At 43.3% G+C, this 27,656-nt stretch overlaps 1 protein-coding gene across 14 annotated transcripts in view; it reads right to left on the reverse strand.

Moving 5' to 3' along the window:
• CAMK2G (calcium/calmodulin dependent protein kinase II gamma) overlaps nucleotides 1–27,656 on the reverse strand; it is a 114,016-nt gene that overhangs the window by 6,676 nt on the left and 79,684 nt on the right. Inside the window, exons 13-19 of one of the 14 annotated variants that reach the window (XM_066555131.1) lie at nucleotides 19,833–19,873; nucleotides 11,211–11,243; nucleotides 7,291–7,359; nucleotides 5,644–5,688; nucleotides 4,952–5,000; nucleotides 2,808–2,921; nucleotides 1,019–1,144 (exon numbers count right to left, since the gene is read on the reverse strand). In XM_066555131.1, the coding sequence (XP_066411228.1) occupies nucleotides 1,019–1,144; nucleotides 2,808–2,921; nucleotides 4,952–5,000; nucleotides 5,644–5,688; nucleotides 7,291–7,359; nucleotides 11,211–11,243; nucleotides 19,833–19,873 (477 nt within the window). The remainder of the gene's footprint in view (nucleotides 1–1,018; nucleotides 1,145–2,807; nucleotides 2,922–4,951; nucleotides 5,001–5,643; nucleotides 5,689–7,290; nucleotides 7,360–11,210; nucleotides 11,244–19,832; nucleotides 19,874–27,656) is intronic. The other 13 variants (XM_066555132.1, XM_066555133.1, XM_066555136.1 and 10 more) reach the window with 13 other exon arrangements.

Here is a 27,656-nt window from a genome sequence, read left to right on the forward strand (position 1 = left end):
CCCTCAGACAGGGGACATCTGGCTCATAACAGTAAGTTGGCTGGTTTTACTATGCAGGCTGTATACACTCCCACATGTGAAAAGATGTACACAGGGAATGGGTCAAAATGATACAGTGGGCTGTGTCTGTTGTGAAAAATGTCCTTACAAGCAAGTTGTCTGGGATAACTTTCACATGAAAAAGGGCTGCTGGTTGGACCTCCAAGCCACGCACCACCCATGTCCAGAAGATGGAGTGCATGGGAAAGGCTACATTTGGGATGAGTGAGGGAGTCTGCAGTCCACAGTCACGGTGTGCTGGCTCATCTTAAGGAAATCTGCATTCCCTTCCGAGGTGCCTTGATGCAGTGCCATCGGGCCTGTCCTTCAGCACTAGTCCATCCCATCAGATTGTGCTCGTCTCCTGGCTCTCACTACATGTCCCGAGCTAGAACCGGCACACGGGAGGTGACCGCTCTGTCCGAAGGACAGAGCGCCTCGGGATGTCCAGGGGGCGGCATTGGCGCTTGCCGCTCCCGATGAATCCGCGGGTCCTCCAAACTGGCACGGCAGAGGCACAAGCGGGAGACGACATGCACCAGCACGGCCATCGAGCGTGGCCCACGGCTGCTCCACTCTGCCTTGTGCGAGCCCAGGAGGCAGCCCCGCCGCAGCAGCTACGCTGCCGGCCGGGGAGCGCTGCGGGCGCGTTCAGCGAGCCCCGTTCCCGGCCGGGGCAGGCCTGGGGCCGGGCCCTGTGTCCCCCGCGGGCCGGGCCGGGGCGGCGGCCGCGGGTGGGCCGGGCTGAGGGCGGCCCCGCTCCCCGCGCGTGGCGCCCCCCGGCGGCCGCCGCCGCTCCCCGCACCCGCTCCTGCAGCCGCGCCCCCACCGGGCCGATGGCGCCAGCTCGGAGCGCCCGGCCCCGGCCCGGCTCGGACGGGCGGGGTGAGGGACGGGGGGATAGAGAAGGGAACTTTACATCTAGGGTAACTAGCGTGAGTTGCACTACTCCACTACTGCTACCCAGCTGCTAACTTACACGGTGCCCGGTTAAGTACAAAGGGAACTACTGGAGTTAGCAAAGGCTCCGACCGAGCACGCTCTAACTCCAATGTCTGCCCTGGGCTGTCCCAGGCATGGAGCTTCTCTTCACAAGACTGTGTAGCTGCAAAACAAATGTAAGCGTTAAAATAATAAACAGACAAAAATTAGAAAGTAAAATAAAAACCAACAAAGAAGTGCAGACACACAGCCCCAGCCCCGGTCAGCACACAGACACATCCACATCCCAGTAACTTCTACCTGCTCTCCTGCCTCTGTCACATCACTTGGGCCACACACTGCTTGGCAGGGGCCACCCGGGCACTGGTGCAAAAAGCACAGCAGGAATTGCACCAGTGCTGGAGGAAGTTTGAGGGCGACCTAAAACAGCGGTCAGAGTAGTGACAGCAGCACAAGGGCAAGTACAAGATGGGGTTAAAGAAAGCAGGGATATCCAAATCACTGCACATCTCAACTTGGAGGGAAGCAAAGTAGGAGAACACTGACCCACTTGGCAGAGAGGTGATTCAGCACTCCTCAGTGTACCAAGCAGGGCCTTGCTATGAGCAAGAGGAAGGAATTAATAAGAGAGCAGTGATGGACAGCTCACAGCAAAAAGGACTTCAGAAGAGATCATTTCCCTTCTATTCTGGCTAGGCAAAACACCTTTCCTATTGCACCTTACAAACCAGCGGTCTGACATCCTTTGAGCTACTTCATACTTTGAGCTACTAACAGAGACACTCCAACTGCTGCAGTATATGAGATACTGGTGCTGTGTGTAGAAAACCAGGGAAGTACTGCGGGAAGAGACAGAGGAGGACACACCTGGTTCTTCCTTCCTAGACTGACCTGAACAGAATCAGATATTCCAGATGCTCCCAGCTCACACTAAAGATCCTTCTACTATTGCTTTAAAGTCAGACAGCTAGTACAGTATGTGTGTAGGAGAAAGGCTGTGAATTCCACCTAGATTTTCTCCAATCTAATAGCCTTTTTCATATGCATTTTTCGGAATTTTCGGAAGCCACAGGCTTCTATACAGAGATAGCAAGTTCAGGAGCTATCAGGCAGAACTTACCATAACTCATAAACTAACCATAGTACCAGCTAAGTGAGCTAAAGACAAACACACAAGGTAAAGCTCGTGACAGACAAATGCTCTTCAGAGCCAACATTATCCCAGAATTTTCACTCAAAGCACCTGATAATGGATTAAAAAATGCTTTGGGGTCTTTCAGGAGCCACAGCCTCCCTTTCAAAGCACCTTAAAGTAGTCTGAAAAAAATGGTTTTTGTTCCTTTGGTACTTCTGAGCATCATCCATGTCAGAAGTCCTCAGAAGTTCTGAGCAGTGCGACTGAATTCAGTCTCATGCATCCCCTCCATAAGCACATAAGCAGACCTGCACCACTGACCCCATTTACCACAAGAAAAACTAAGAGATGCAGTGACTTGCCCAAGGAAACCCCAAAAGGCAGTGTCTCTGCACAGAACTCCACATTTCATCCAGATGAAAGCAAGGGAATGAAATTAGCTAGGATGAGGTTCTGGTTTTTGGTTGTTTTGTTTTTTGGTTTTTTTTTTTCAGAAAGGGAAGGAAATGTTTGGAAAATTTCAGTGTGCAAAGGAGGGTATTTTGCAGGAAGGGAGATGATTTCTTTGTATTCTGGAACACTGGAAATGGAAAATCAACACATTGGAAGGAAGTTGAGGTAAGGAGAAATGGGAAGGGTGGAGGAAGGGGTGAGAAAAAGATGCTGTGAAGCACTGCACCCCTGGACTTACTGGCTGAGAAACAGAGAGAAAGCTGGGACTGCATGGACTCAGTCTGTGTTTTGCTCTCACTGTGCCTCCGTCCTTCAAGCACTGAGCTGCCGTCCCCGGTGGAGAGAGGGGGAGCTAGCATGGCAGGGAATTAAAACACAAACACAAACAAAACACGCAAGTTCAGTAAATAAAAAAAGAGAAAGTAAATAGGAGAACATTAAAGAAACCACAGTGCTGGGCACAAAACATGCAGGAGTATCCTCCAGGGCAAAGCCAAGTAGACAGCTCGACAACATGAACCTGCTGTGCAATTTAGAATGACACAAGGGCAGGGGGGCGGAGGAAGAACGACGACACACACTGCCTTTAGCCTCACCACAGTGGAAACAACATATCCCTGAGGCCACTGTCACTGATGGATAAAGATAATGTCCCCTACAGCACAGCAGAGCTGATCTGTGTATCCTGGTGTCTATTTAAAACAAGAAGCTGGCAGAGGAACTGCACAAGCACTTCCCTTTTCCGAGAGTCATGGCTATGCAGAACACTGAGAACTTCAACACTCCCAAACCTTTTGGTCTACTTAGTTTTGCCCAAGTACTTGCTTATCTTAAAATGTGGAAGGGCAGGAATGGAAAAAGAACACTGGTGAACACAGCTACACTTAAAACTGGAGGACTAAAATTACCAGAGCTGGCCACAGCACAAACCACTACTGTGCAAACTCTTTCCCTCCCAATCACCATTCAAATGCTCCCTTCTATTAAATCATAACAAAATTTTCTAACCTCTGCCAAAAAAACCCCAAAGTTTTGATCTGTAGCAATGTAGCCATATACAACTCTGTACACTGACCAGCTGCCTTCCTTCCTACCCACCTTCTGTTGCAGTCCTAGACTTCTTTTCCTTGCAGCATTTGTATTCCTGACTTACAACACCCATTGGCTCAGCTAGCTCAACCATGGAACCTCTCCAGAATAAAAAGTGCCACAGGAGACAAGGTTCTGGACAAATACCCATTCTGGATGGCTATCCAGAAGAGCTGATAAATCAAATTTATAACTGCACTATGAAACTCATCCAGTTCCTGTCACTCAAGGCTAGATTCCTAACCCACAGCTTACTCTTTGGCAAAAAGGTGGGAGCTAGAACACTGTCCTATAATGAGGCCAGGTCTTATCTCAAACAATCTGTATTGCCGAGCTCATTCACTCACTGGCGTGTGTTTCTGCTCCCTGTGATTCCTCAAAAGAGGAGCCAGCAGCTTGTGACAAGCCACAGGAAAAGCATCAGGAATTACCCCACTGACAGAGGTGACATTGCTGCTACATCACAGGGTCAGCACTGCTTTTTCCCTGGATATGAAACTCAGATAAACTACATGGAGAATGAGAATACCTCTGCCTCAAAATGCAAGTTATTAACACATTTGTCTCAGAATGCAAACTACCTTCACCCATCTCAAACTTGTTTATTCAGGAAGATGTCTGCTCATCCTTCGTTAGGGAGGTTAGGCAAAAATAGCTGCTCAAACAACATGAACAGATATGGAACTTGGAGCTCCTTCATTTCAGAGGTTTACAAGCACAGGATATTTATGATATGGTCACTGAAATATATGAAATCTCTTCTTGGCCTCTCCCTCTACTGATATCTCAGTCAAGGACAACAGGCTGAGAATGATCTTCATCTTAAAAAAATACAGACCCAAAGAGAAAAAATAACAAGGAAAGTCATTGCATGTCATGGAAGACATTCCCAGAAAGGGGTGAAAAGGGAGTCTGAGTAGTGACAGAGATGTTTCAACTCTCTGCAATCTACAGGGAAGCAGAAACACACAAGCAGAGTTCAAACCTCAAGGGACTGGTAGGGATTTTCCACACCTAGAAATGGACTGGAGATGAACAGATTATGATATATGCAAGAAAAGAATTCCAACTCTGAGACAAAAACAAATTAGCTCAGTGTTTATATACCGCAGAGGCCAAGTCAGATGGTTCCCCAGTGCATGGTCCCACTGTGACAGGAATGACAGCGTCATGGCGAATTTATGAACTGAGTCAGACACAGAAATCTGGGAAGCTAGTTCAAGGCAATGATTGAATCTCTAGAATCCCTTGCCTACACTTAGCTGTATTAGAAATTACAGGCAAAATACCTACCTTTCAGATCCTCATCTTCAGTTGTGGTGTTACAGCTCTCTGTGGAACCCTGCACGGCAGAACAGAGCATTACCAGGCATCAGCAGTTGGGAGAATGAGCAAATAGTTTGATTTCTTTGTGAGAAAGAAGGGTAAAAGCACAAAAACGTTGGCAGGGATGGAAGGGAGAGGATGATACAAGGAAGATTTGAATGTAAGCAGGCCAAATACAAAGCATAACATAACAGCATCTCTGCTCAGCTTTTGCATGTTCGAGCTCTTAACCCAGAACTTCTACAAGTGTGGAAGTTACCAAACTCTGTCAAATTAAATCTAATGATAGTTGCATCTGTTTGGAAGAATAGCCACAAGAAGCTAAAGAAGGATTCCTAGGCTTTCTCAGAGGAAGTGTCCATTTGTAGAAGAAAAAAAAAATAATTGCATAAGTGCCTATCTCTCCTCTTCCATTCCACATATGAAAGAGAGTGGTAGTTATATACCACAATAGGAAAGACATGTTACTATCCAAACAGTTGTTTTTACTCAGCCTCTTCCAGAGATCCACAGCCATATAACACAACCCTCCTATTGTCAGCAGTATTCAGGAGCATGCTACAAACCAGACATTGGAAAGGTAGAAACTGAATTAAGACACATGAAGACAGGAACAAGAGAGAAGCAGAGGTTTTTCTAACAACACTCCTATCCCTTACCTTTATGCCATCTGTAGCATTATGGACAACAGTTGTTTGAGGCTCCTAGGAAAGGATGGAAGAATCATTAAACTCTAGTTCCAAAGCATTCTCTAATTTACCTTCACTCCCCAGCAAGTGGAGAAAAGGAGACTGACATTAAAAAAGTCAAATCAAACCACAAACTCCAAACAGCACACGTGTGCCTGCGTGCGTGCGCACACACTTCCTGCACAGGTTTCATTAAGAGAGAGGCTGCACTAAAAGCTACAGTCACAAGGAGACAAAGCCCCCAGCTTCCCTGCAACTGCCCCTAATTCCCAATTCGCTTCCAGTGAACCAGGCTGCCACAGACACCAGGGGGCAACCAAGCAGCCAGTCTGCACCGTCTGCAGCCATTCATGAGGTAATGACCCCTCAACAGCATCCTCACTCGAAAATGCTTCAGAAGAGGAAAGGGGAAAGAAAGGATAATACTGGGCTGGGGCCTTTGTCTCCCAGTTTTTTGGAAAGGTTGCTGGGTATTTTACCCTAAAAAAGGGACATTCATAATTTTCATAATAAAAATAGGATGACCAGACCACCTCAATGCCTCTCAGAGAGGAGTTGCTAAGGAACTGTGAAAAAAGGCACATTTTTCTAAAAGCCTCTGAAATGAGCTCCAATTTCAATAATAATAATATTTAATAATTTAGAAAGGCTCTCTCCATATCAAAAACATAATGAAAAAGCTAGTGAAAGGAAAGCAGAAAATTATGAAGTGTCCCAAGAATCCTTCATTCTCCAACAAAAAAAACCCCAACACCAAATCCCACGTCCCATGCCCCAGAAATGCCAAATCCAGCTCTCCAGAGACAGACAACAAAGAGCAGCTACCAGGCCTATGGGTGCTAACTAGCTCCTGCACTCATCCCTTCATTATCAGGACAAGACTTCAGGATCTTGCACCATCTCCTCCCACTGCTGTTGTTGCTGGGTGGCTCAGCAAGGGCATCAGGGACAGTGCTGGGCAGTGCTGCACACTCTTCCATCTGCCTCTGCCACCCGCTGCCCTGCTGCCTGACTCCATGGGTACTGAGGCAGGCCACACACCCAAGCTGTGCCATTCAATGGACTTGGCACTGGCACTGTGCTGGCACTGCAGAGCTTGCACACAGGCCAAACAGAAGGCGCCAGCCCAGCAAGTCTGTGAGCTGCAGGAGATCAGCCACTCAACTGAGCAGGCCAAATAGGCCAGCAAAGGATTCTTCTAAAAACCCTTTGTCTGCCCTTCCCTCTCTGGTGTCCTGAAGTCCATCCTCCATTTCCTGAGTGTTGGAGAGTGGATGGAGCTTGACACTCTCTTCTTCAAAACCATCCTCCCCAAAGCCAGCAGGAACAGATGAACGGGACACACAGAACTATACAGGGGTGGCACACGGGGAAGTCCAGGCAAGCTGCGATCCCCACATCCAACCACAGCTCTGCTCAGCACCCCCATCCCAAAGCCTGTGAGGCTGTGATCAGGCCCCACAGCAGCACAGGGACACAGACAGAATGAAGCCAAAACATAAGCTGAAACAGAGTGGCACAAGCAGCACTCGGGAAGGGGTTTGGGAGGAGAAGGGGAGAGGACAGAATCAAAACTTATCCAAACAGGAAAAAAAAAATAGCGTTTGGGGAAGATACCATGGACGTCTGCACTGGGGGTGTTTCTTTTGCAGTGCTTACTATACTGGTTTTGTTGTTGCTCTGTGGCTGAGACAGAAAAACATGGTTTTAGTTTCCATGCTGGGCAGCAGAGGCAGCAAGAAAATGACAGTATTGCTTCAACCCCCACCATCTCTCCTCAGACCCGACCCTCCCCACAATCTCAGTCACCAAGAAGAGGGAGGAAGGAGGAGTCCTGCCCCAGTTGCTGGACATCATCCTTCCCTCAGAGGCAATAGAAGTTGTAAGGGGTGTACCAAAATTCAAATGCAAATGGACTGCTAGAGCTATAAGGAAGGAAAACAGAAGGCAAAAAGGCAGCAGCCCAAAGGGGTGGGGAGAATCCTGCAATGAGCACTAACAAAAAATATCTGGTGAAGGAAAATGAGACATGGCAGCTGTCCTGAGAGAAAGAGACTACAAAAGTGAGAAACACACAGCAGTCATGGTCTCTAACAGGGCACAAATGGGAGTCAAGTCTGAGGTGTCCCAAAGTGTACAGAAACAGTTCTAGGTGAGAGTTCCAGAGAATCTATTGAGCCAAGTAAAAGCGTGGTAAGGCTAGAAAAGGTAGAGAAAAAGTAATGTATGATATGTTGTATCCCTGTTGTAACCTGAACAAAGAGACTTCAGGACCAAAATATTGAAAGGAATGGGACTGGGACATAAGGAAAAGGCCATATAGTTCCACAAGTAGGAAGTTCTCTGGATGATGCCCAGCAGCTTTTCATCTTTCCCCTCTTCAGACTCTCTTGTAGCTGTAGCAGAAGAATAAAATCTCCATTTTCTGCATTCATACAGCACAACAGTGAGGCCATCACCAGCTTGCTGAAAAGAATCATCCCATTGAGTCATGTATGTCAGGAATGAACCAAGTCTATGTTTGTAGGAAGCCAAACCTATCCATAAGTACAGGGTTCCTAGCCCACAAATCCAGCCCACGTGTGACCCCCCACACCAGGCTACGTCTCTTTTGCCACTGAACGCCAGCAGCAAGGTCAAAATTGCCTCTGCAGGAGCCTCACTCACACTCCTCAGTTTACAGATCAGGGCACCTGATGGGAGCTCACAGTAGTGTATGCCCTCATTGCAGTGGCTCTCTATCCCACTCAGGGAGTGCAAACTCATGCTGCAAAACATCAGGCCCTCATCACCACACCACAAACACCACAAAGAATCGAAAAGTGAAATGCTAAGCTGGAAAACATCTGCCAAAGGTATAATTATGTCAACCAGTGACAGATCTTATAAGACCAAGACTTAACAAACACCTACTAATTCAGCTTTTCTTCACAAGCAACAGGTCTTGGCTTAACTATCCATTTTGGAGAGGGAGAGAGGAGAAACAAAAGAGGAAGATGGGGCACATGGAGGGGGGAGGAAGTACAAGAAAGAGAGGCAGAAATGAACTCTTTATAAGTCTGTGGGGAAAAACCCCAACATTTACACTCAAACTCCAACTTAAGAAAGGAGAAATACCACAGAAATTATGGTTTGCTGCCTCTTTCTATACATCCCTGCATTGTCCTAAGACTCTGGCCTTCCAAGAGTTTTGTTTTATGCATGTCTTTCCAGCCTGATGGCAGAAGAGATGACAGGTCACTGTAGATGTCAAAGAGACAGATCAACCTGAAAAAGTTAATCCCAAGCTATTTTATGGCACAAACTTCTGACAATGGTCCACCTCTCCACGCAGCACTGAGGCTCTTGTACTTCTTCAGAAACAGCCATCCTAATGCAGAGATCTATCTTCCAAACCTCTTCCAGTGAGAGGAAGGTAACCCATTTTTCTTATCCCACTGGGATAAGAAGATAAAATTAGCACGGAAGAAGCTATACAAAAATAATTCCACTGGTTTGGAAGGCTTTATAACTAAAAGGCCAAATGAGAAAAAAACCCAACAAAACAACCAAAACCTAAACAAACATCCACGAAGCCACTGTTGCAAATAAAAAGTTGACAACAGCCTGTTAGGAGTCTTATGTTGCCTTATAAAGTGCAAAGCCCCACATACTCAAAGCACACAGCCTACCCTCCAGTCTGCACTGAGCACCCAGCTCACCCACAATATTCTTCCCCAGCCAGTGGGCTGAAGGACAACCAAGTTTGCTAGTCCAGAATTGGATAGCATTTTACTGCAGGATAGTGTCCCAATGAAATTGGAGGCAGCTTAGCCTGCATGTTTTTCACAGCTCTTTCTCAGGTGAAGGAAGGTATCTGACATATTGAGCTTCCTGCACACACATCCTGTGGCCATCTAACCACGTGCTCTTCCCTGGAACAAGCCAGCCTTTCCTTCCCAGAGGTGCAGGCAGCACAGCCAACTCTTACCCCTCCTTCCCCCCTGCTGCCAGCCAGCATCAGTCACTGGCCAGGGTGCAATCCTTGGTAATTCTATACAACTCAAGTTAAAAGAGGCCCATTCACCTAAAAAAGGTGCTAGGTCCTTCTTAAGATCTGTAACACAATTCGTTTTGGCACAGCAGTTGGCAACATTTCCTGAGCTCGACAAGAGACAGACAGACAGACAGACAGGCACGAGCAAAACAGAGGGTGCAAGAGAAAGAAAACAGACCAGTGCTCATATCGTAGGGACACACACACATAGCCAACTAAAAGAAACTACCAATACGTGGGCCGTGTCTGGTTATTCAGCCACTTTCACTGCTTCCATATTTTCAGAGGCTGATGCTTACATGGTTTACATATCCCAACTGCTTTAAAACAATATGCAAAGAGAATTTAAGTATTGCTGGCAGTAGGCAAATTTAAGTATTGCTGGCAGAAGGGCAAGAATGGCAAAGTGAACTTCTGCCCCACATAAAAGGCAGGGCTGGTGAAAAGTTAGTCACTCACTTCAGATTTTCAAAGCAGTACTTTGGGATTACTTTTTTTGTGGGTTTTTTTTTACACAGTTTTAAGGTGTCATTGAAGGAGGAAGAGGAGAAATATCTTCCAGGTAGTAATGCAAAAACAATTATTCTGCTGTCTTGGTACTGTAACATTCCCACCTCTATCTGAAATGGGAGAAATCCTTTCTGTTATTTTTCTGTGCATAGGAGATAATACAATAACTAATTCTTGTCCTTTGGTTACTGTTCGTATCTTGGTGTCAAAGTGTGTCATTGGGCCGTGTATGACTTCTGACAATATGACACTGGCCAATTTCCTCTTTGAACCCTTGAGAGTGGATTTGACTATTTTTTAAACAAATTCTATAAATGTCAAACACCTTGATGGATGAAAAAGGAAATGAACAGGACAGGGGGTCAATTACTTAGTATTTGGTCATGCTGGGATACATAAACAAGATCGGGACAAAAGGAAGTTTTGGATTATAAAGGCTCTGAACAAACCTTTTCAGTAAGTATGCTAAAAAAAGAAGTGACCAGGCAGCTCTGAGCTGCACAGTGGTGCTGTGCCCACACATTTCATCTGAGCAGTGGAGCCCCATCAGTCTCTGCCACATTTGGAGTGACTCCCAGTTTGTTCTACACTGCAAGACTCCTATCAAGGATGGCAGCACCAACACCAGGCAAAGCACCTGTTCCTCTTTTTGGCACCTCTGCAACAGAATGACAAAGCCTTCTGTCCAGGAAGGCACACACCTGCTCTGCTGAGCCCAGAAGACCACTGTCTTTTTTCATTTCACACTCAGAGCACGCAAAGTCAAACTGAGTTGCCAGCAGCTGGATTTTCTGCACAAAATGGGAGCTGTATGTGGCCAGAGGATCACAGAGCCCTTTTTGTGAGAACATGGACCCCTGGGTGCACACTGACCCCCCCGGCCACCCCCTGGCACGGACATGCTATGTAGGGTGATGAGCACAAGCCGAGCGTGCATGGCATGGAGAATGGCGGAGGCACGAATCGCAGGCAGCTTACGGGAGGTGCTCACCATCAAATGCACACTGGAGCTCGACTTCCTTTTCTGGACACATCATTGAGAGAGGGAAAGAGAAGGGAAGAGAGGAGATGAGAAGAAAAGCACAGAAACTATTCACACATTAGTGTGCCAGCAAGGGCCCCCCTGCCAATAATGCTCCCCTGAGGCAGGTATAAGCAGCAGCAGAAATGCACAGGCACGGAAAAAAGGAACAGAGAGAAAAGTCACCATTAAAGCACACAACTACACACCAGAGGAAAGGGCAGGGCTGAAGACCCCCATCTCCTCAAACACTGAGGTCAGAATGTAGGTGCCCCACACACTGATATAAGGGGAGAAGAAGAGAGAGCAATATATGTGCACAAGATATGGGATAGAAGGGGGTGTCTCTCTGTGCTCTCCCACCTCAGAAAATGGGGCAGCTTCCCCAGCCAAACTGAAGAGGTAGGCAGAACCCCCCTGTGTGTTCACATTTGGAGAATGCAGAGTGTGTTTGCAACTCAAATTAGAGGGTAGGGAGGAGGCCACAACAGAAAGGCACACAGGGACGGACGAAAGAAGAGGGAACTTGTGTGCAGAGCATGGGGAGGAGAAAGGCTCCCTCACATTGAATTTGGGCCTGATTGGAGAGGTAATGCTCAAACAAAGTAAGACAGAAGCACTCAACAGCTAGAGCACTTTGCACTCTCAGATATTGGGAGAAGAACAAACAGGTTCAAACACTACTCAACCTTCTTGGACTCTACTCTTGTTTAATGGCATTTTCAGTCATCTTCAAAAACACCTTCACACCAAATTGCACTCTCCAGTAAATTAGGCTCAGCATGCAGTTCCCTCCTTTTTCACTAAAATCTTGGAGTCATCCAGTTCAAGCTGAGCCTGGCAGTTCATTCAGCATTACAATGCTATGCCTTCCCCTTGCTGTCTCCATGTGCATTTTCCATCTCCCCTCCTCCTTTGGTACTATCTAGGCTATTTCTCTGCTGCTTACTACAGTCTAGCCCACAGAGTGGTACAGCACAGTACACCTCGTGCCAGTCAAAACCCATGATGGTGTGGGCTCAGTTCTGTAGCTCTGGACTCCTGCACACTACCACAGCACCCCCTGGAGCAGCCTTGGTACTGGAACACAGAACAGGCCATGGAGCTGTGGCTCCGCACTCCATACACTTACTGAGTGTTCACAGCTCTTACCTTGAATATTGCCTTCATCCCTGCTGTCCTTGCATCAGAGCTGCTCAATCACACACAAACAGTGGCATGTGTTTGGAAGCAGAAGTGCCCATGTTCACCTCATACCCAGAACCACATTCCTAATCACACCATACAGTCCACAGCCACATAGGCACTGCATGAACAGACTCAAACTAGCAAAGCTTCTGCCTCATCTGATCTTTAATTCCAGAACAGATAGACTCTGATCTGATCACCATTTGGCTCACAAATCTTCCATTTCATGGAGGCATAACACAGGGCTTGCCATTACATGGTGTACAAATTTGTGTTTCCTCTCATTTCTTTCAGGACAATTTAGCTTCTCCACAGGCTTTTCCTCAAGGTAGAACTAAAACAGCATCTACTACCAGTGCATGGATATAATCCTTAGACTGCCATCAACCCAGAGAGATCCTTGTACCCCATCACAACAGGGAATTTGTGGAAATTCAAAACAATGAAAAACTACTGGTTTTACTTTTAATGCATCCTGTAAGTTGCAGCAGACAAAAAGGAACTATATGGATACTGAGGTAAACCCGTCCCTAAGAAAGACAATCTCATTTGAAATTCATACAGACTTCCAGTAAGTTACAAAAGAAAAAAGGGACAGAAAATGTTAAGATACAAGCATAAGGTTCAATAGGAAAAGAATCAACTAAACCAAGTGGAAAACAAACACCCTCCTACACAGAGGCACAAGTAACACTGACACAGGAGGAAACAGAACCCTCTGCAGATCAGAACTTAATTAGAGTACAAGCTAAATTTAAAACAGTGTTAGTCTATTACAGGGCATGATGTAGTGTAGAAATCCCAGAAAGGACATTATTCCTGGCTACTACAATAACACAGGGAACAAAAGTTAGGTTGGCAGTATGAAAAGGGCAGGGAGTGATGTCTGTGTTAGGACCAGAGCATCAAAGTACTATGAAAATAAAAGACAGGTTAGATAATGCCAACATGAGACACTGGCAGGAAGTGCTAAAGCATTAAAATTTATTAAGTCAAATCATATACAAGGAAGTTACTAAACCAGATCCATCTCCCAGTACATCTTAACAGCTGCATCAGAACCATCTATTGTTACCTTCCCAAGGTGACTAGCTGAGTGGGCAAACCTTTTTGTTCTTCTTGTAAAGTGACTGCAACTTAGCAAAGTAAGTAAGATAACAGAAGTTTAGCTATAGAAGTATAGCTATCTCTTTCCCTTCTATAACACAGAACCCTCTAAGAACTACTAGGCAGGGCAGAGATGTCCCAGGGAATGAAAAAAACTTGTTAAAAGTCAGACACAGCCTATGGTAAAGCACCTCACCGATCACTTAGAGAGTTTCCCTACACCTGAGTGACAAAACATTCTCCCAAAGCACTACAGACAATTTTTATTATGTGTGTGAATTTAGGTGTTCATCTCTCAAAGAGGAGCAGATTCTCTACAGTGAAACTTAAAGAACAGTCTTGCTTTAGGTAACAATCAACAGAAGTCAGCAGGTGACAGAGGACAATCTGAACAATCACTTTCTCTTCAGCATGGCAGCGATACTAGAAATGGTGAGTGTAAATCATTCCACAGCACATACTAAAACATACTATAAGAAGCAGAGTGATTCCAAGCAAGGTCCCATTCATAGTCCCAGGAACTTAACATGGCTATTTTATTTTTATGACAGCTTTCTGTGTTTCCATCTTCTACATGCAGTTTTCCCCCAGTCTGATACTGACAGTATTTATGTTAAAATATCATGCTTGCAGGAACTCATATTCCTATGGAGAGTATAGTCATTTCAGAACTTAAGGTAGGAAAAAAATATTGAACTAAAAGCAGATCATCATAGTGAGAGTCATCTTGAACCAGCAAATTTGAGGTCCTATTTCTGCTTCTACTTTAGCCCTTTTGTGTGATGCTGAGCAAATAATTTAATCTTTGTCAATCCATCTTCTCTCTTGCCCTTTTGTCAGCTTGTCTATTTAAATTGTAAGCTAAGAGGCAGGGATTTTCTGCTTAGCCACCACTAGCTAAGCACACTGGACCCTTGATCTCAGTTGGTGTTTCCAGGCATTACAACAATGCAGTGAAAAAACTGACTGCATCAAAGATGGATATAATGTGCTACTGGATGTCAGCACTCAGACAGATCTAAAGCACTCCCCAGGTGTCTTGCATAACACAGTTCAGCACAAAACTCTGCTGTTCAGATGAACTTGGGCTCTCCCTGTTTAGCTTCACCAAAACAATCAGTTACACTTTAAACAGTATGGCTTTAAGATTATAACAAGTCCAGATACAGAGATAGGAGCATTAACTCCTGTTGGCCACTGTGTGAATGTTACTTGACTCTTGCAGATTTTATAGTTGCTTTACCTTGCTACTGCGCCTTCTCTGTTTAAGGCATGCTTTCACCAACTGTTTCTCAGCAGCCATGCCAATTTACAGAGCATCCTTCCTTCCCCATATACTCTTTACTGGGCAAAGGGCAGGGAAAGTGGTACTCATCAGGCATAAAATGTACACTTACTGCAATATTTCTTACAAACAGCAGAACAAATGGCATTTGGTACCTCTTTGCAGTTATGTAACATATAGGGCAGATTTTAGAACATTAACCTTGTTAAACCAAATGAATGGATTTTTCCTCTTTCAGTCGAGTTTTCCTTTCAGCTGTGCTATTCAGCTTTTACTGGGAAAGAAAACAGAGTGCATGTGGCAGAAAGACAAGGTAGAAAATCAACTGACTTGGCAAAGCATTGCAAGTGAATGCTGTTAAAATCTCCTGCACTCCACAGCATGCTCCACAATTTACTATCCACATAATGTTACAGGGGGCCTGAAGAACATTATTGATATAATTTTATAAATCGTTGTCACAAACCCAAGTGGTCAGAAGTAAACAGCAAAGAAAAAAAGAAACTGACAAAGAAATTAGAGAAGGATCAATTAAAAAATAATTACCATTACATGCTTAACTGAAAATAAGACTTTGTGCATTAAAAAATTCTGATTATAGAAATGGGTCTTACAGGCCCTGCTAGAACTGGTAACACACACAACTTCTCACACCAGCAGGAAGTAAAATACCCCTTTGGAAAAAAGGGAACATGCCTCTTTGAAGTGCTACCCAGAGACAAAATAAAATAAAAAAAATCATCAGTAGGACTGTAACACTCACTACAGGGAGCCCAGACCCTGACAAGCTTAGAGGAAGGACACTCAGCATAAAGTGTCCTTAATCTTCATCCAGGTGTTTACCCCAGCCCACTCCTTAACCCCTCTCACCTTGCAGTAGATGCCAACTCCACATAACAGTCATAAAGGGGAACAAGAACGCAAATAAATCTGATTTGAAAGTATCTAAAGTAAATTTTTTAATGGTAGATGCACAACATTGCTCATAAATTTAGAATCTTAAAAAAATACCTGGGACCTACAGAGATGACCACAAGATAGGTGGTATCTTACAGGGGCTCTGCAACTCGTCACTCAGTATCTTCTAGCCTCACTTTCTGGATTTGAAAGCAGAAAACCATATTCCTTGGGGAGAAAACTTGGCCCTTCCTGCTCCTACTCCAACAGCTTGGATCCAAATTCTGCTTGAAAAAAGTGAGTGCAGCACTACAAAGGTTTGGTGAGCAGGCAGAATTTAAGATTCAAGGCAGTTTAAATCATTCATTATTTAAGATAATGGAAAAGTTCTCAAGTGCCAAGCTGATGAAATATCTACCAATTAGCAGAATTAGTACTTGAAATAGAAGCAACAGTGCAAAATGAAAACCAGGAATGCTTCAAATAAAATTTGGAAAGGAATTTGCTGGAGGGGGCAGTCATTTCTATGGAAATTTATCAAAACAACCCCAGTGTGGACACACTAGTATTGGGATTTTAAAAAAGAGTTTCTTTCCTGTCCTCCCCTCCTGATTTAAACTTCTCCCACTGCCTTCCAAAATGGTCTGATCCAAGTAAAATGCATGCATCCTCATTGCTTTAGTGCTAAACTTTCTTCAGCAAAGGATTTGAACCTATTGCTAGAGAAACAATAATTGTGCTTTTTTTTTTTAGTATCAGCTCAACACAACTCACGCTAGTTCCTCCTATCACCATGTATGACTATCAAATCATTCCTCTCTCATTTATGCTAAGTCAGCCAGTACATGCTGTACCTTGCATCAGAAATTCACCAACACACATTTTCATGGAGTTATTTGGAATAAAACTCAAGAAAGATGTGTGTGTCTCACTCAAGCTTGTGTAATACTATGTAATAGAAATTCCTACTATCCTTGTCAAACAATGTGGAATTCTAGCACAGTCAGCTCTGAATACCAGCCAAAAAAAAAGGGAAAGTTACCTTGAACAGAAAGTAAATAAACACAAACTGGTGGTGCTTTTTTTTCAATGTCTTTAAAGCCTTTAAGTTTTTCACTTGTGTAATAATCTATTTGTGGAAGAAATACTCTTTCAATTCTTATCTACTTTGTGGATATCTGTGACAACAGTCTTATGGTGCATAGTCACCCTGGATCAGATAAAACCAATGAAGAAACTGAAACATATTTCCTCTCAAATCTCCATCAAGAGTTGATTTCCAAGAATGTTGTAAGAGACAAACAGAAAACTCTACAATCAAACAAACCAGTCTTCTTATCTGGAGGAAACATGAGAAACAGCCTAACCAGATGGCATGTGGTCAGCAGCAGACTCCAGTTAGAAGTACAGCATGCAGTGCTTGTTCTAAACCTGCACTGGATGTAGAATAATTTACATAGGAAGTGGGAGTGAAAAGGATACCACAAAGCTGAAAATCTGGTTGGTGTTCAAGCCATGGTATTTGTGCTCTGCACTACTGCAATGGGCAGAAAATCGTTGTTCGCCACAAGTAACACCAGATGCTCTTACCTCAACCAGACACTGGCACAAGTTGTTTGTCAGAACTGTACAGGGTGAGAAAGTGAGTGGAGCTAAAATTACACGTTCCCTGCATAAGGAGCAACATGTGACAAGTATGGTGGTCACAATGGTGAGGCCACCAACCAGACAGTGACCAGCACAAAGCCTGTCCTCAGCAGTCCATGGGCCAGTACTGCTCCAACAAGCAAATGGACGTGGTAAAAGACTACAGTTCAAATGGGATGCAGCACCCATTACAGTAGGGCAAAGAAAGAGATAATCATGTAGACACAGAAATTCTACAACAGAAGTGTTAAGGATGTCCTACTAACACACACAGAGCATTATGTATTCTCTGTCTTGTCCAAGCTTAGCACTGGGGGAAAACAACTTGTACTTTTAAAAGTCTGTATTATTGAGCACAAGAGTAACTCAAAACAGGAGTTTTAATAAGAAACACATTATTTATTTCTGTGTTTTTAACACTTACAGAAATGAGGACTCAAAATCCATACCTGAAGATAGACACCATTTAGGGAAAATGGGAAGCTTAAACACCAGTCCTGGGGGGCCTCAGCCCAGGGTGATCATGAGCAATGCACCTCATGGACAACACCAAGGCTCACACTGCAAAGCCAGACTGCTGTAACCCTTTGGAGGGAGGAAGCTGCATGGACTCTTGACTGCAGGTCCTGCAGAAGCACTGGTTTCCTGAGGACAATCTCATTCACCATGAACAGAGAATGCTATGCTCTCTAATATACCTTCCACTTTATCCAAGTATTCAATTACACATTCGAGGAGCAACATACACTGCAAAGGGATGAAGAAAAGTAAATCCAGAATTATTCTTTTCACAGAGGAAGACATTGTGTACTCCATGAACCAAACACCACAAGCTTTCTATGGAGCTGGAAGGTTCTAACATACAGGCTCTCCTTGTAACTACATTACCAGGAAGTTGTGCCTCAAGATTTACGTGTACATCCTTTGCCCATTTTTTGAATATTTTAACCCAATCACCCAATATTTTAACCCCTGAAAGCTTGTTAGAAATCAAGAATCCTAAGAAGAAAGCCATTTTTTATCTAGATGGGTAGCAAAACTTTGTAGACATGTTGATACCTGCTGTTTTTCCAATTACTTCTCCCCTGCCTCATTGAGATTTTGAAGCAAGCACCTGTTGGCTCTCATTTCACAACATTAGGGATAATCCATTCTTATTCCACTGGAATTCTACTGTAATGTTTTAAATATCAACAGATGCAACAACTCTAACACACTTGCTGTATTAGTGTGCATGTGTTCAATGCATGTCTGTACAAGAGGCAGGCTGGTGCAATGGCCAAAATCTCACTCTTGAGGGCACATATCAAAGACAAGAATCTTAGGGCAGGAACAGCATTTTAACAGAGCATTTTGATCCAAAAATAAACAAACCCCAAAACCTGGATGTCAATAGGGCAGAATACTGCAGAACTGTAAGAATACATGTTTTATTAGAGCAGTCCCAAAAACAAACACAACTCTTCTGAAAACACCTCTTTTTCCAGCACCCTGCTTGTACTGAGCCCTCTGGGAACAAAGCCTCATTAAAATGGAAAAGGGCTCATAGAGCAGGAGAGAACAAGTGTGCTGGTCCTACAGTGTGAATGTCAGCCCCCCAGCAGAGGGAGAATGAAGACTGCCACAGTGCTAAACCAGGAGATGAACTGTTCCACCTAACAGCTGTGGAGAAAGGTCTGGTCTTCAAAGGAAAATGCAAGCAAATGAATCCAACTCTTCTTTTCCATGTGGAGGACAATTATCCTTAAGAACAGTTAGGATTAAGAACAGGGGAGGACCATGCTCTAGCCTAAAATTGTCTCTCCTCCAGTACCAGACAATAAAGGGCTGCTGCCTGCAACAACAGAGCCTTGGCAAGGGCCTGTGTGATCTCCAGAAATAAAGGATGACCATGCAACACAAAGAGTGACACTGAAGTGGGGAAAAAATAATTCCTTTCAGAAGGGAACAGGAGAGTGCCTCAACTTCAGGCACATGAATTGAACTTTTTACACAATCCTTAATTTCCGTTCTGTCCAAACATGAACATTTGGAGGCTCCTCCTTCCCCACCCTTCTTCCCAGCTCAGCCTTCAGCATCTGTCCAAGTGAGTAGACCAAGAAACTTCCATGGGGTCTGCTGGCTGTATCATCAGTCATTCACAATTGCTCTATGCAATTTTCACAGTCAGAAGCACTGAACAGAACAGACTTGTAAGAGGCATGTGTAACAACTGAGCAAGTCCTTGGTCTTTCTAATCCAGTGCTGACCAGTTCTCCATACATCACAGAAAGGGGAAAAGGAATTCCTGCTGCTGCAACAGTGCACTTAGCTAGTTATGCATGTAAGGGACACTAAGATCCCACCCAGGGTTCCATAACAAGACACAGGGCTGTGTTTTTACCCTGGAAAGGGACAGGCACCAGAGAGACTGGCTGCCTTCTGTTCAGATGGTGGGAGAGACAGTGAATGGCAAAGCAAGAACTTACCTTCACTCCATCTGACTTCTTGTTCAGCAAGCTTTTGGCAGCTGTGGAGAAAAGCAGAAGTAGATCACATTTTGGTTTCAAGACTATCTTCTCTCTCTCTCTCTCTCTCTCTCTCTCTCTCTCCCCCTCTCCCAATTCTCTTAAAAATGCACAAAACTTCAGAAGGACAACCATCCTGCTAATTCCTCTCTAGCAGCAAGAGACCTGGAAAACAGGACAAGTCACTCATCAAATTCATCCTGATAGCAGAGGGTCATCTATCCTATCTATTGTTCACCTATTCAGGCAAAATACTACCACTTTCACCACATCAAGAAGACCAAGTCTGAAATGGTAATTTAGAGCTTCTCTGTCAATCCCCCACTCACACACTATGACCCCACCCAAAAGTGTCAGCAGTTACAGGGGAAAAGAAACCTTTCTGATTTTTGCAGCAGGATAAAGGCTGCACCTGTAAGTACAGCCATTCACATAACAGATGTGGTTTATAAAGGGGGTGCTGATAATACAGAAGCCTTTTAATTACTGTTATTCACAGTTTCTCTGGGGATAGCTGGGTAGCTAAAAGTGCAAAAGGCAGCATCTGAAAACTGAAAAAAAAGGAAGAATGGCAAAAGAGATGGGGAACTAGGCTGAATTTCTTAATTGAAAGATAAAGATGCTCTGCTGTGCTCAACTTGAACAACTAGCACTACCAATGAAACTGAGAATGATAAGCACACACAGAGAGCCCACAACAAATGCCTACTTGGGAGTGATGAAGGAGCTGCTTCATCTATTATAGCAAAGTGGTGCATTAACCATGACTGTCAACAGCAAGACCCCATCTACAACTTCAACAGATACAAACCATTTCTTGTCTACTTATGAAGAATGTATTCAGTTGTATCAACTTCTGTAAACAGCATGCAAGACAACTACTGCACCAACAAAAAGCTATGGCTCTCCTAAGCAGCTACCTTCTGGGTCTGGGCACAGGGGTTTTAGGTGCAGCAAAGATGAGGCCTAGAGAAAAGGCAAGTCCTAAGACAATGCTGACATGACTGCTGAAATTCCCAAACACATACTGACCAACTTGCACAGAGTGCTCAGTCTCCCTAGAAGCAGCAACATCAGGCAAAAAAGGTTTTTGCAATACCTAAGCAACTGTTCAAATTTTATGTCAACCACAATTTCCACTCTGCCTTCTCTACAAGACCATACAGACATGGATTAACTACACAATATTAGCTGAGTTGGTGCAAATGACTACAGGATCTCCTCCCAGCAGTGGTGGCACCCCATATAAGCTTACTAGAATCTTTGAATTGGTTTCCTAAATTCTACTCTCTAATGCAAGTATAAAGCTAGATTACAATTTTGTTTTCATTCCAGCTCTCAGAAGCCAAGAACATTGGAAGAACCTCATGCAGGGGTTTTCTGAATGTCACGTATCAAAACAAAGTGTTTCAATGTGCACACATAAACGTGCGCAAAGCAACTCATCCGCCCTGCAACAGTCTCTTTTCTGAGTGTACACATATTAAAGCATTGCAAGACTGCAAGACAAGTAAGTTCCTGCCACCTTCAAGGCATGACAAAGGCTAGCTTGATTCTCCATGCAAGTGAGAAGGAGAACAATGTGACTATGGGGTCAAAAGGGATCCAGCATTCATACCACACATGCATGAAGGCATCTCACACAACAACTGCTGAAAACAAGAAACTGTTACGGCCTTACAACACTTCAGAAGGAGTAAAGGATTCTGCAACTTAACAAATACGCCAAATGAGACATCCTTGAAGTGGGAAAAAAAAAGCCACCATCAGAGAAGCAAAATAGTACCACCATATGTTCTGGGAACATCCCAGAGACAAGCAGGGAAGCAACATTTTTCACACTTTCTGCAGTTTTCCCACAACCTCACATTCATCTTTGTGGACAGAAGGCAGCTAAAACCACATTCTACAACATTAGAGCAAATTCAGCTGAGAGTCCCTCCCTGCAGCCCAGCACTATGTAATGCTGTGTTCCCTGGTGCAGCCTGCCCATCCAGCCTCCTTCCCTGATTGTAGCTCTGCAGGGCATACACTGCTCTCCCACAGCCCTGACTGCATCCTAGGACTGTAGAAAGAAACTTGGTCTGTGGTGTACTTGGTTCATGCACCATACTGTGTTTATAAAGAGCTGGAGAGCCCATGAAATGCATTTACACACAAAGATGACTCAGACACCTCAGACAACAGGGAAACACACAGGTCTACCCACAGATCAACCTGTACAAATTACAAGACACAAATAAAAGGGGATGCAAGAGGATTTTCTGCACAAGCAACAGACAAGACTTCCTGTAACAATAATCCTTTTAGAAGACAGGCAGATTAGCAAAGAGACAACAGGAGGGGAAATATCCAAAGACACATGCAGGCAGATTCTTTACCATTCCTCAAGCAGTCTTGTACCAGTGCTCTACGGTTTTCCAGGTGTGAGATGCTAGGACTAATTTTTTCTATCTTTCCCATTTCCTCTACATGTTAAAGGGATTAAATTCCCTCTTCTCTTAACTTCTAGAAGTTAAGAGTTCTTCTAGAATAAAGAAACATGAAAGCACATGCTGCTAACCCAGTAACTTAAAAACACAATTCTATTCTTGGCTTAACAAGACACTCTTCATTTAAACTCTGAAGAGAAACACAAAAGGCCTCTCCTGCACATACTCCTCCCTCTTCCCACATTTTTCAGTTCTGGCATCCATAGTAAACAGCCTGGGCTCTGGACCATGCTCCTGGCAGAAACACAAATCCTTAATGCTGAACTCATCAGCAATAAACACCAGACACTCTGGATGTACCAGAGCCAAGGGGGGACTGAAGAGGAAAGTCACTGCAAAGATAGCCATGGATAGTGCCTTCCCCACTGCCAGCCCCACTCCTCCTCTTCCAGAGACAGCAACCCCTTCATCCAGCCAGTCCCTGGGCTTGCCCTGTCCTCAACTGCCAAAACTCAGGGACATTTCTCACTTCAGTTAAGTTTCCAGAGATTTTTTTTTTTTTTGGGGATGCAGGAAGAATACTGAGGCTGCTTTTATTAAGTCTGACTAACTTATGATGCTAGTCTAACAAACAAGCCAAGTTCTGGCTTCTAAACACCTGAAGAAGCATTTACACCTGAAGAATTCTGGACTTTACTAAGACTTCATAAAATAAAAATTGTATCATACCAATACAGACTTCCCAATGACACAGAGTTGCAGCTTGTCATTCTCATATTCTCAGTTAAAAGAAAGTAATATTAACTATTTCTCAACTTGATGACGCTTCTGGAGTCACCACAAAGGAGCCAACAGTCAGTGTGTAGTCACAAGAGGCACTTTGGCTACCATCACACACAATACCCATGAACGCAGTGTAACTTCAAGAATATCTATTTATTAAGGACGAACACCACAATAAAAAGTATCCCCAGAGCTTTCCTGAACTTTAGAGAGAGGAATGTAGAAGTAGAAGAAATTATTCTAATAATTTACATCCACTTTTGATGATAAATTAGACTCTCTGGCTATAGCGATAAACAATTGAATGAAGTAATGAAATCTGTATCACTCTAGGAATTAACTAACTGCAATCCACTACTTTGCCAGGTCCACACTGTAGTAGCTGAGCACCATTCACTGAAACCCTTACTGTTTCTTAAGAGATTTAGTAGATACAGAGAAAACACTTAAAAACAACTTGATCTTTCATTAAATGTGACTTCATCTTCTGCTTGGGAAATGTAGTTTTCAGTGATGTTATACTTTTTTAGTCAAAGCTCTACAAATACCTTAATAATTTTTTCCCCCTCCAGATTTTCATACCTTTGGATTCCTACCAGGAGATACAAATTTCTGGTCCTGAATCAATATCTACCTAACATAACACAGTAGAAACTTCACATAAATTACTCATTTCAGTTAAAGAAAAGAACTCAAATTTCAACCTGAGTATAGATATATATGTATATACATACACACACATGCACAAAATAACAAAAATTCAGTTTCACACTTCTGGAAGGGAGGTATAACAAGACAGCAAAATATTTCAGTAACACTTCGGTATTTGTATTATTTCCTCCGTGCTCCTTAGTCAGCTAAAAAAAATGTCTCTGTACAGGTTGCACTAAATATACACAGGCATATTCAGGCCTTCTTTACTTAGTTAGAAAGAACTCTGCTCCTCAAATCTGTCTCCAGCCTCTCTCAACCTCACCTATCTAGCCAAAACCTCAAACCTGCACATTGGAGTGTTAATAAGGATCTGTGAGAGACATGTAACGAATTCCAGTTATTGTCACACTCTGCCACAATAGCTCCCTCACAAAACTGACTTGAGCAAGCAGTGACAACCCAGAAAAAAGCTCAACATCAGTTAAAAATAGAGGTTTCAGGCATAAGGCGTAATTACCTGCAATGTCTGCCTTAGGATCTATTTTGAACAGAAGACTTGTGCTGAACCACGTGATAGAAATTAATTTCACAGTGTGAAAGCTTGTTGAACAGCTCCCCAAATTAACAGTTGCAATCCACTTAGGAAAACAGTACTAAGAATTTCACAGAGGCCACTTGTAAGTTGTGCACAAAAATCAGCTTACGGAGAAAAGCCACTTCTCAGTATTTTGTGATGCTCCTCCTGGCACCATGGCTGCTCCTAAGATGAAAACCAGCTTTTTTTCATCCTTTTACTCAGTTTATAGCAAGCCTATTTACAGAGTTTTATCTACATAAATGAGTCCAGGCACCCTTAAATATAGCAGGAGTATCTAAAAACCTTGCCAACTCTCTTCTAGTAATAAATTTACATTTACTTCTCAGAAGATGATTTAGGAGTTTCTTGCATATGATCTAATCAGTTGATTTACCGACTGCACTTCTGTATTCTGTAAATGAATGCAGATCAGATCAGTGCTTGCTTGGATCATCTGAACATCTGAAGCCCCAAGTGAACACCCAAGTAACCCTGGGGGTACCCTGGTGTGACCCCAACAATCCTACAGCAAAACTTAGATGCCATTGTTCTCTCTTGCAGCTGAATTAACACCTTACCAGAGTGTGGAGAGAAGCTACAAACCCCTTATTGTAATCAGGTTTCTTCTTCCTGACTTATGCTGAAAGGAGTACAACTGTACCTGCTTTAACCAAACAGCCTACAGCTGGCCTGAGATGCAATCTTCTAAAAAGAACCACAAACAGCCAATATTAAATGGCTGAATACATCATAACTGGGGAAAGGAACCAGATATCTTTTAACTTAACTGGCCTGGGGCAAAAGGCACACAGCAAGCAACAAATCACTCACAAAAGAATAGAAACTTTTTTTTCTTTGTAAAAAGCAAGAATTTTTGATGGGCTAAGGAGAGAGAGAAAGTACTGCTACAGATTCTTTAGGAATACAATTTGTCACAGGTCTATACAGAGAAGGAGCTCCATACCACAAAATGTGACATGGGAGATAGTAATGGCAATGAGATTAAAGGAGTCTTCTCATATTTCCTGCAGATAGTACAATCATGCCTAATTAATTGATACTGGGGTCACATGAGCCTTTATTTTCCTCTTTGTTCAAAACATCTATGAAAGAAGCTTTTAGGAGATCTCATCCCCAGGCAGGAAGAAGCTTCCCTCTTCATAAATCTAGTCCCCTGTCTGCTGCGAGTGGGACTTTGAAAAATCCACAAAATAGTGTCACCCAATTAGAGAAAAATAAAAACCCCTTAAGGGCTTTAGGAAAAGAAAGAAATATTATTGCAGAGCCCTTCAAGTCTGAGGCCTACCTGAAGTTCCCACACAAACTTTTAAACTTATTACTTTTAGTTAGCATGCATTTATTCTTTAATTTCAGCAGATGTACCTACTTCAACTGCAGCCAACTAGAAAACCAAAGTAAATTACAAAAATAATTACAATTTTAAAAAGTCAAGCTCATATTACACACAGTCCTGCAAAGGAAACAGGAGTAGATGATCTCATCCCTCTAAAAACACATTAAAAGGCAAGGAATTGCTACTCTCGACAGAGGCTTTGCATCTAAATTCACAACATCTCCCTCTGGACAGTTTTTCTGAGTGTCTCATACTTGGAATCACAGTTTATATTCAAAGCAGAACTCAGTGACACTGCAAACCCTGCACTCGCTATGGGCCACCTAGGATTTCCTTTTCTTCAGCTGTTAACTGAAGTGGATCCAGCAGCTTCAGCCCTTGACACAGAGAAGAATGAGTAGAGCAAGCTTTTTCCTCCTCACTACTAGCTCAGGGATTAAGTGGATGTATAGGTCACACACCATTAAGGAGAACCCTTCTCTCTGGCATTTCATGTACTCAGAATCTTACCCATAAGAGATTTTCTCACCCAAGTACTTCTGCAGCTTCATTAGAAGTGACAACATTTGCAGACTAAAAATTATCTAAAATTTCTGTTTATAAAAAAGGAATAAAACCCCTGACTATTCCAGAATCATCAATTAAGTGAAATAAAGATGAGCCGTGTAAATAGAACAAAAACAGTTCACACCAGCAGAAGGCCCAAGAAAATGCACAGGCCTGTGGAAGTCCTGTCATTGTGCCATAGCTCCTCAAACAGTTATTTCAGAATCAATCTCAGAAAACATTATAGCATTTTAAAGTCCTGTAATAGCACAATTGTGGGACAGATGAATGGATAAAATTACTCTGTCCCTTTAAGGCCAAACGATGAGAAATTCAGAAAAAAGAAATTTTTTTTGTCACAAGCAATGCTGACATATTGGCACAGGTCTTCCTGAAAGCAAGAACCAAGAAAAAAAAGTTTGGATGTTGGTGAGGGGTGGCCCTTAATTGTAGCATAGTTTCACTTAATTGTTTTTTTTTTTAACATCACCATACAGAAGGTTAAAAACACTGCCTTGAGTTCACAGAAGAATGTATGCAAGAATGTGCACTTTGTGTGCTGAGATGATCATTTCACAGAGGTTTTCATTCCAATTACAAGTTTATTGTAACAACATCCAGAATATAAGTATTGGTATCCACCATTAGTAAATGGCCAGATGAAATCAATACACTTCCATCATCACATAATCCACATAGCAGACTTCCACTTGAAAGCAGCTGTAGTCAGGTGCAATAAAAATCTGACTCATTAATTCAATGGCTGCTCTTTTACAAGAGAAAGAAAATTCCAAAGAGGGTAAAGAAAACAAAGATCTCATAAACCAAAAGCAGTTACAAATAGAGGTTTTCCACCCAAATGAAAATGAACCCAGATAAGACTATGTCACCTAGGTGTGTCGAGCCAAGACAGTAATCTTCCAAAAAGCATGGATTTACATGTTGAGATTTGCATTTTCAGTAAATGCACTACGTAATGCACTTGGGTGGGAGCCAGACTACCAGCTATTAAATTTAAAAGGATGAAAACCACTTCTGAGACTCCAAGAAGGAAAACTAATAGCCAGACACTTCAGACCCATTTTTGATGAGTCAAAGTAATACAATATCCAAATAGCTCCTGTCCCTATTCTCACCAATATTACTTCCCTGTCCCTGCCTCAGGTCTGAAGGAAACACTCCTACCTAATAAGAGCTCTTCACTCCTGGTTTACGATGGGAAAGCTAGTGATACCAGCTAGAATTTCTCACAAGTAAGTTGCTAATAAAACATCATGAGACAATTATGGAAGCTGACTTTACTTCTGTTTTGTGCCAGACTACAATACCATGGGCTCCTCTCCAAACAAATAATTTCCTATTTCACACTGGTCACCAGCTCAGGCAAAGTGACCACCATGATGAACTGAAACTATGTTTCCTCCTCTCCTACTTGACCC

This window comes from Molothrus aeneus, chromosome 8 (genome assembly GCF_037042795.1).
Source record: "Molothrus aeneus isolate 106 chromosome 8, BPBGC_Maene_1.0, whole genome shotgun sequence".
NCBI classification, from domain to species: domain Eukaryota; kingdom Metazoa; phylum Chordata; class Aves; order Passeriformes; family Icteridae; genus Molothrus; species Molothrus aeneus.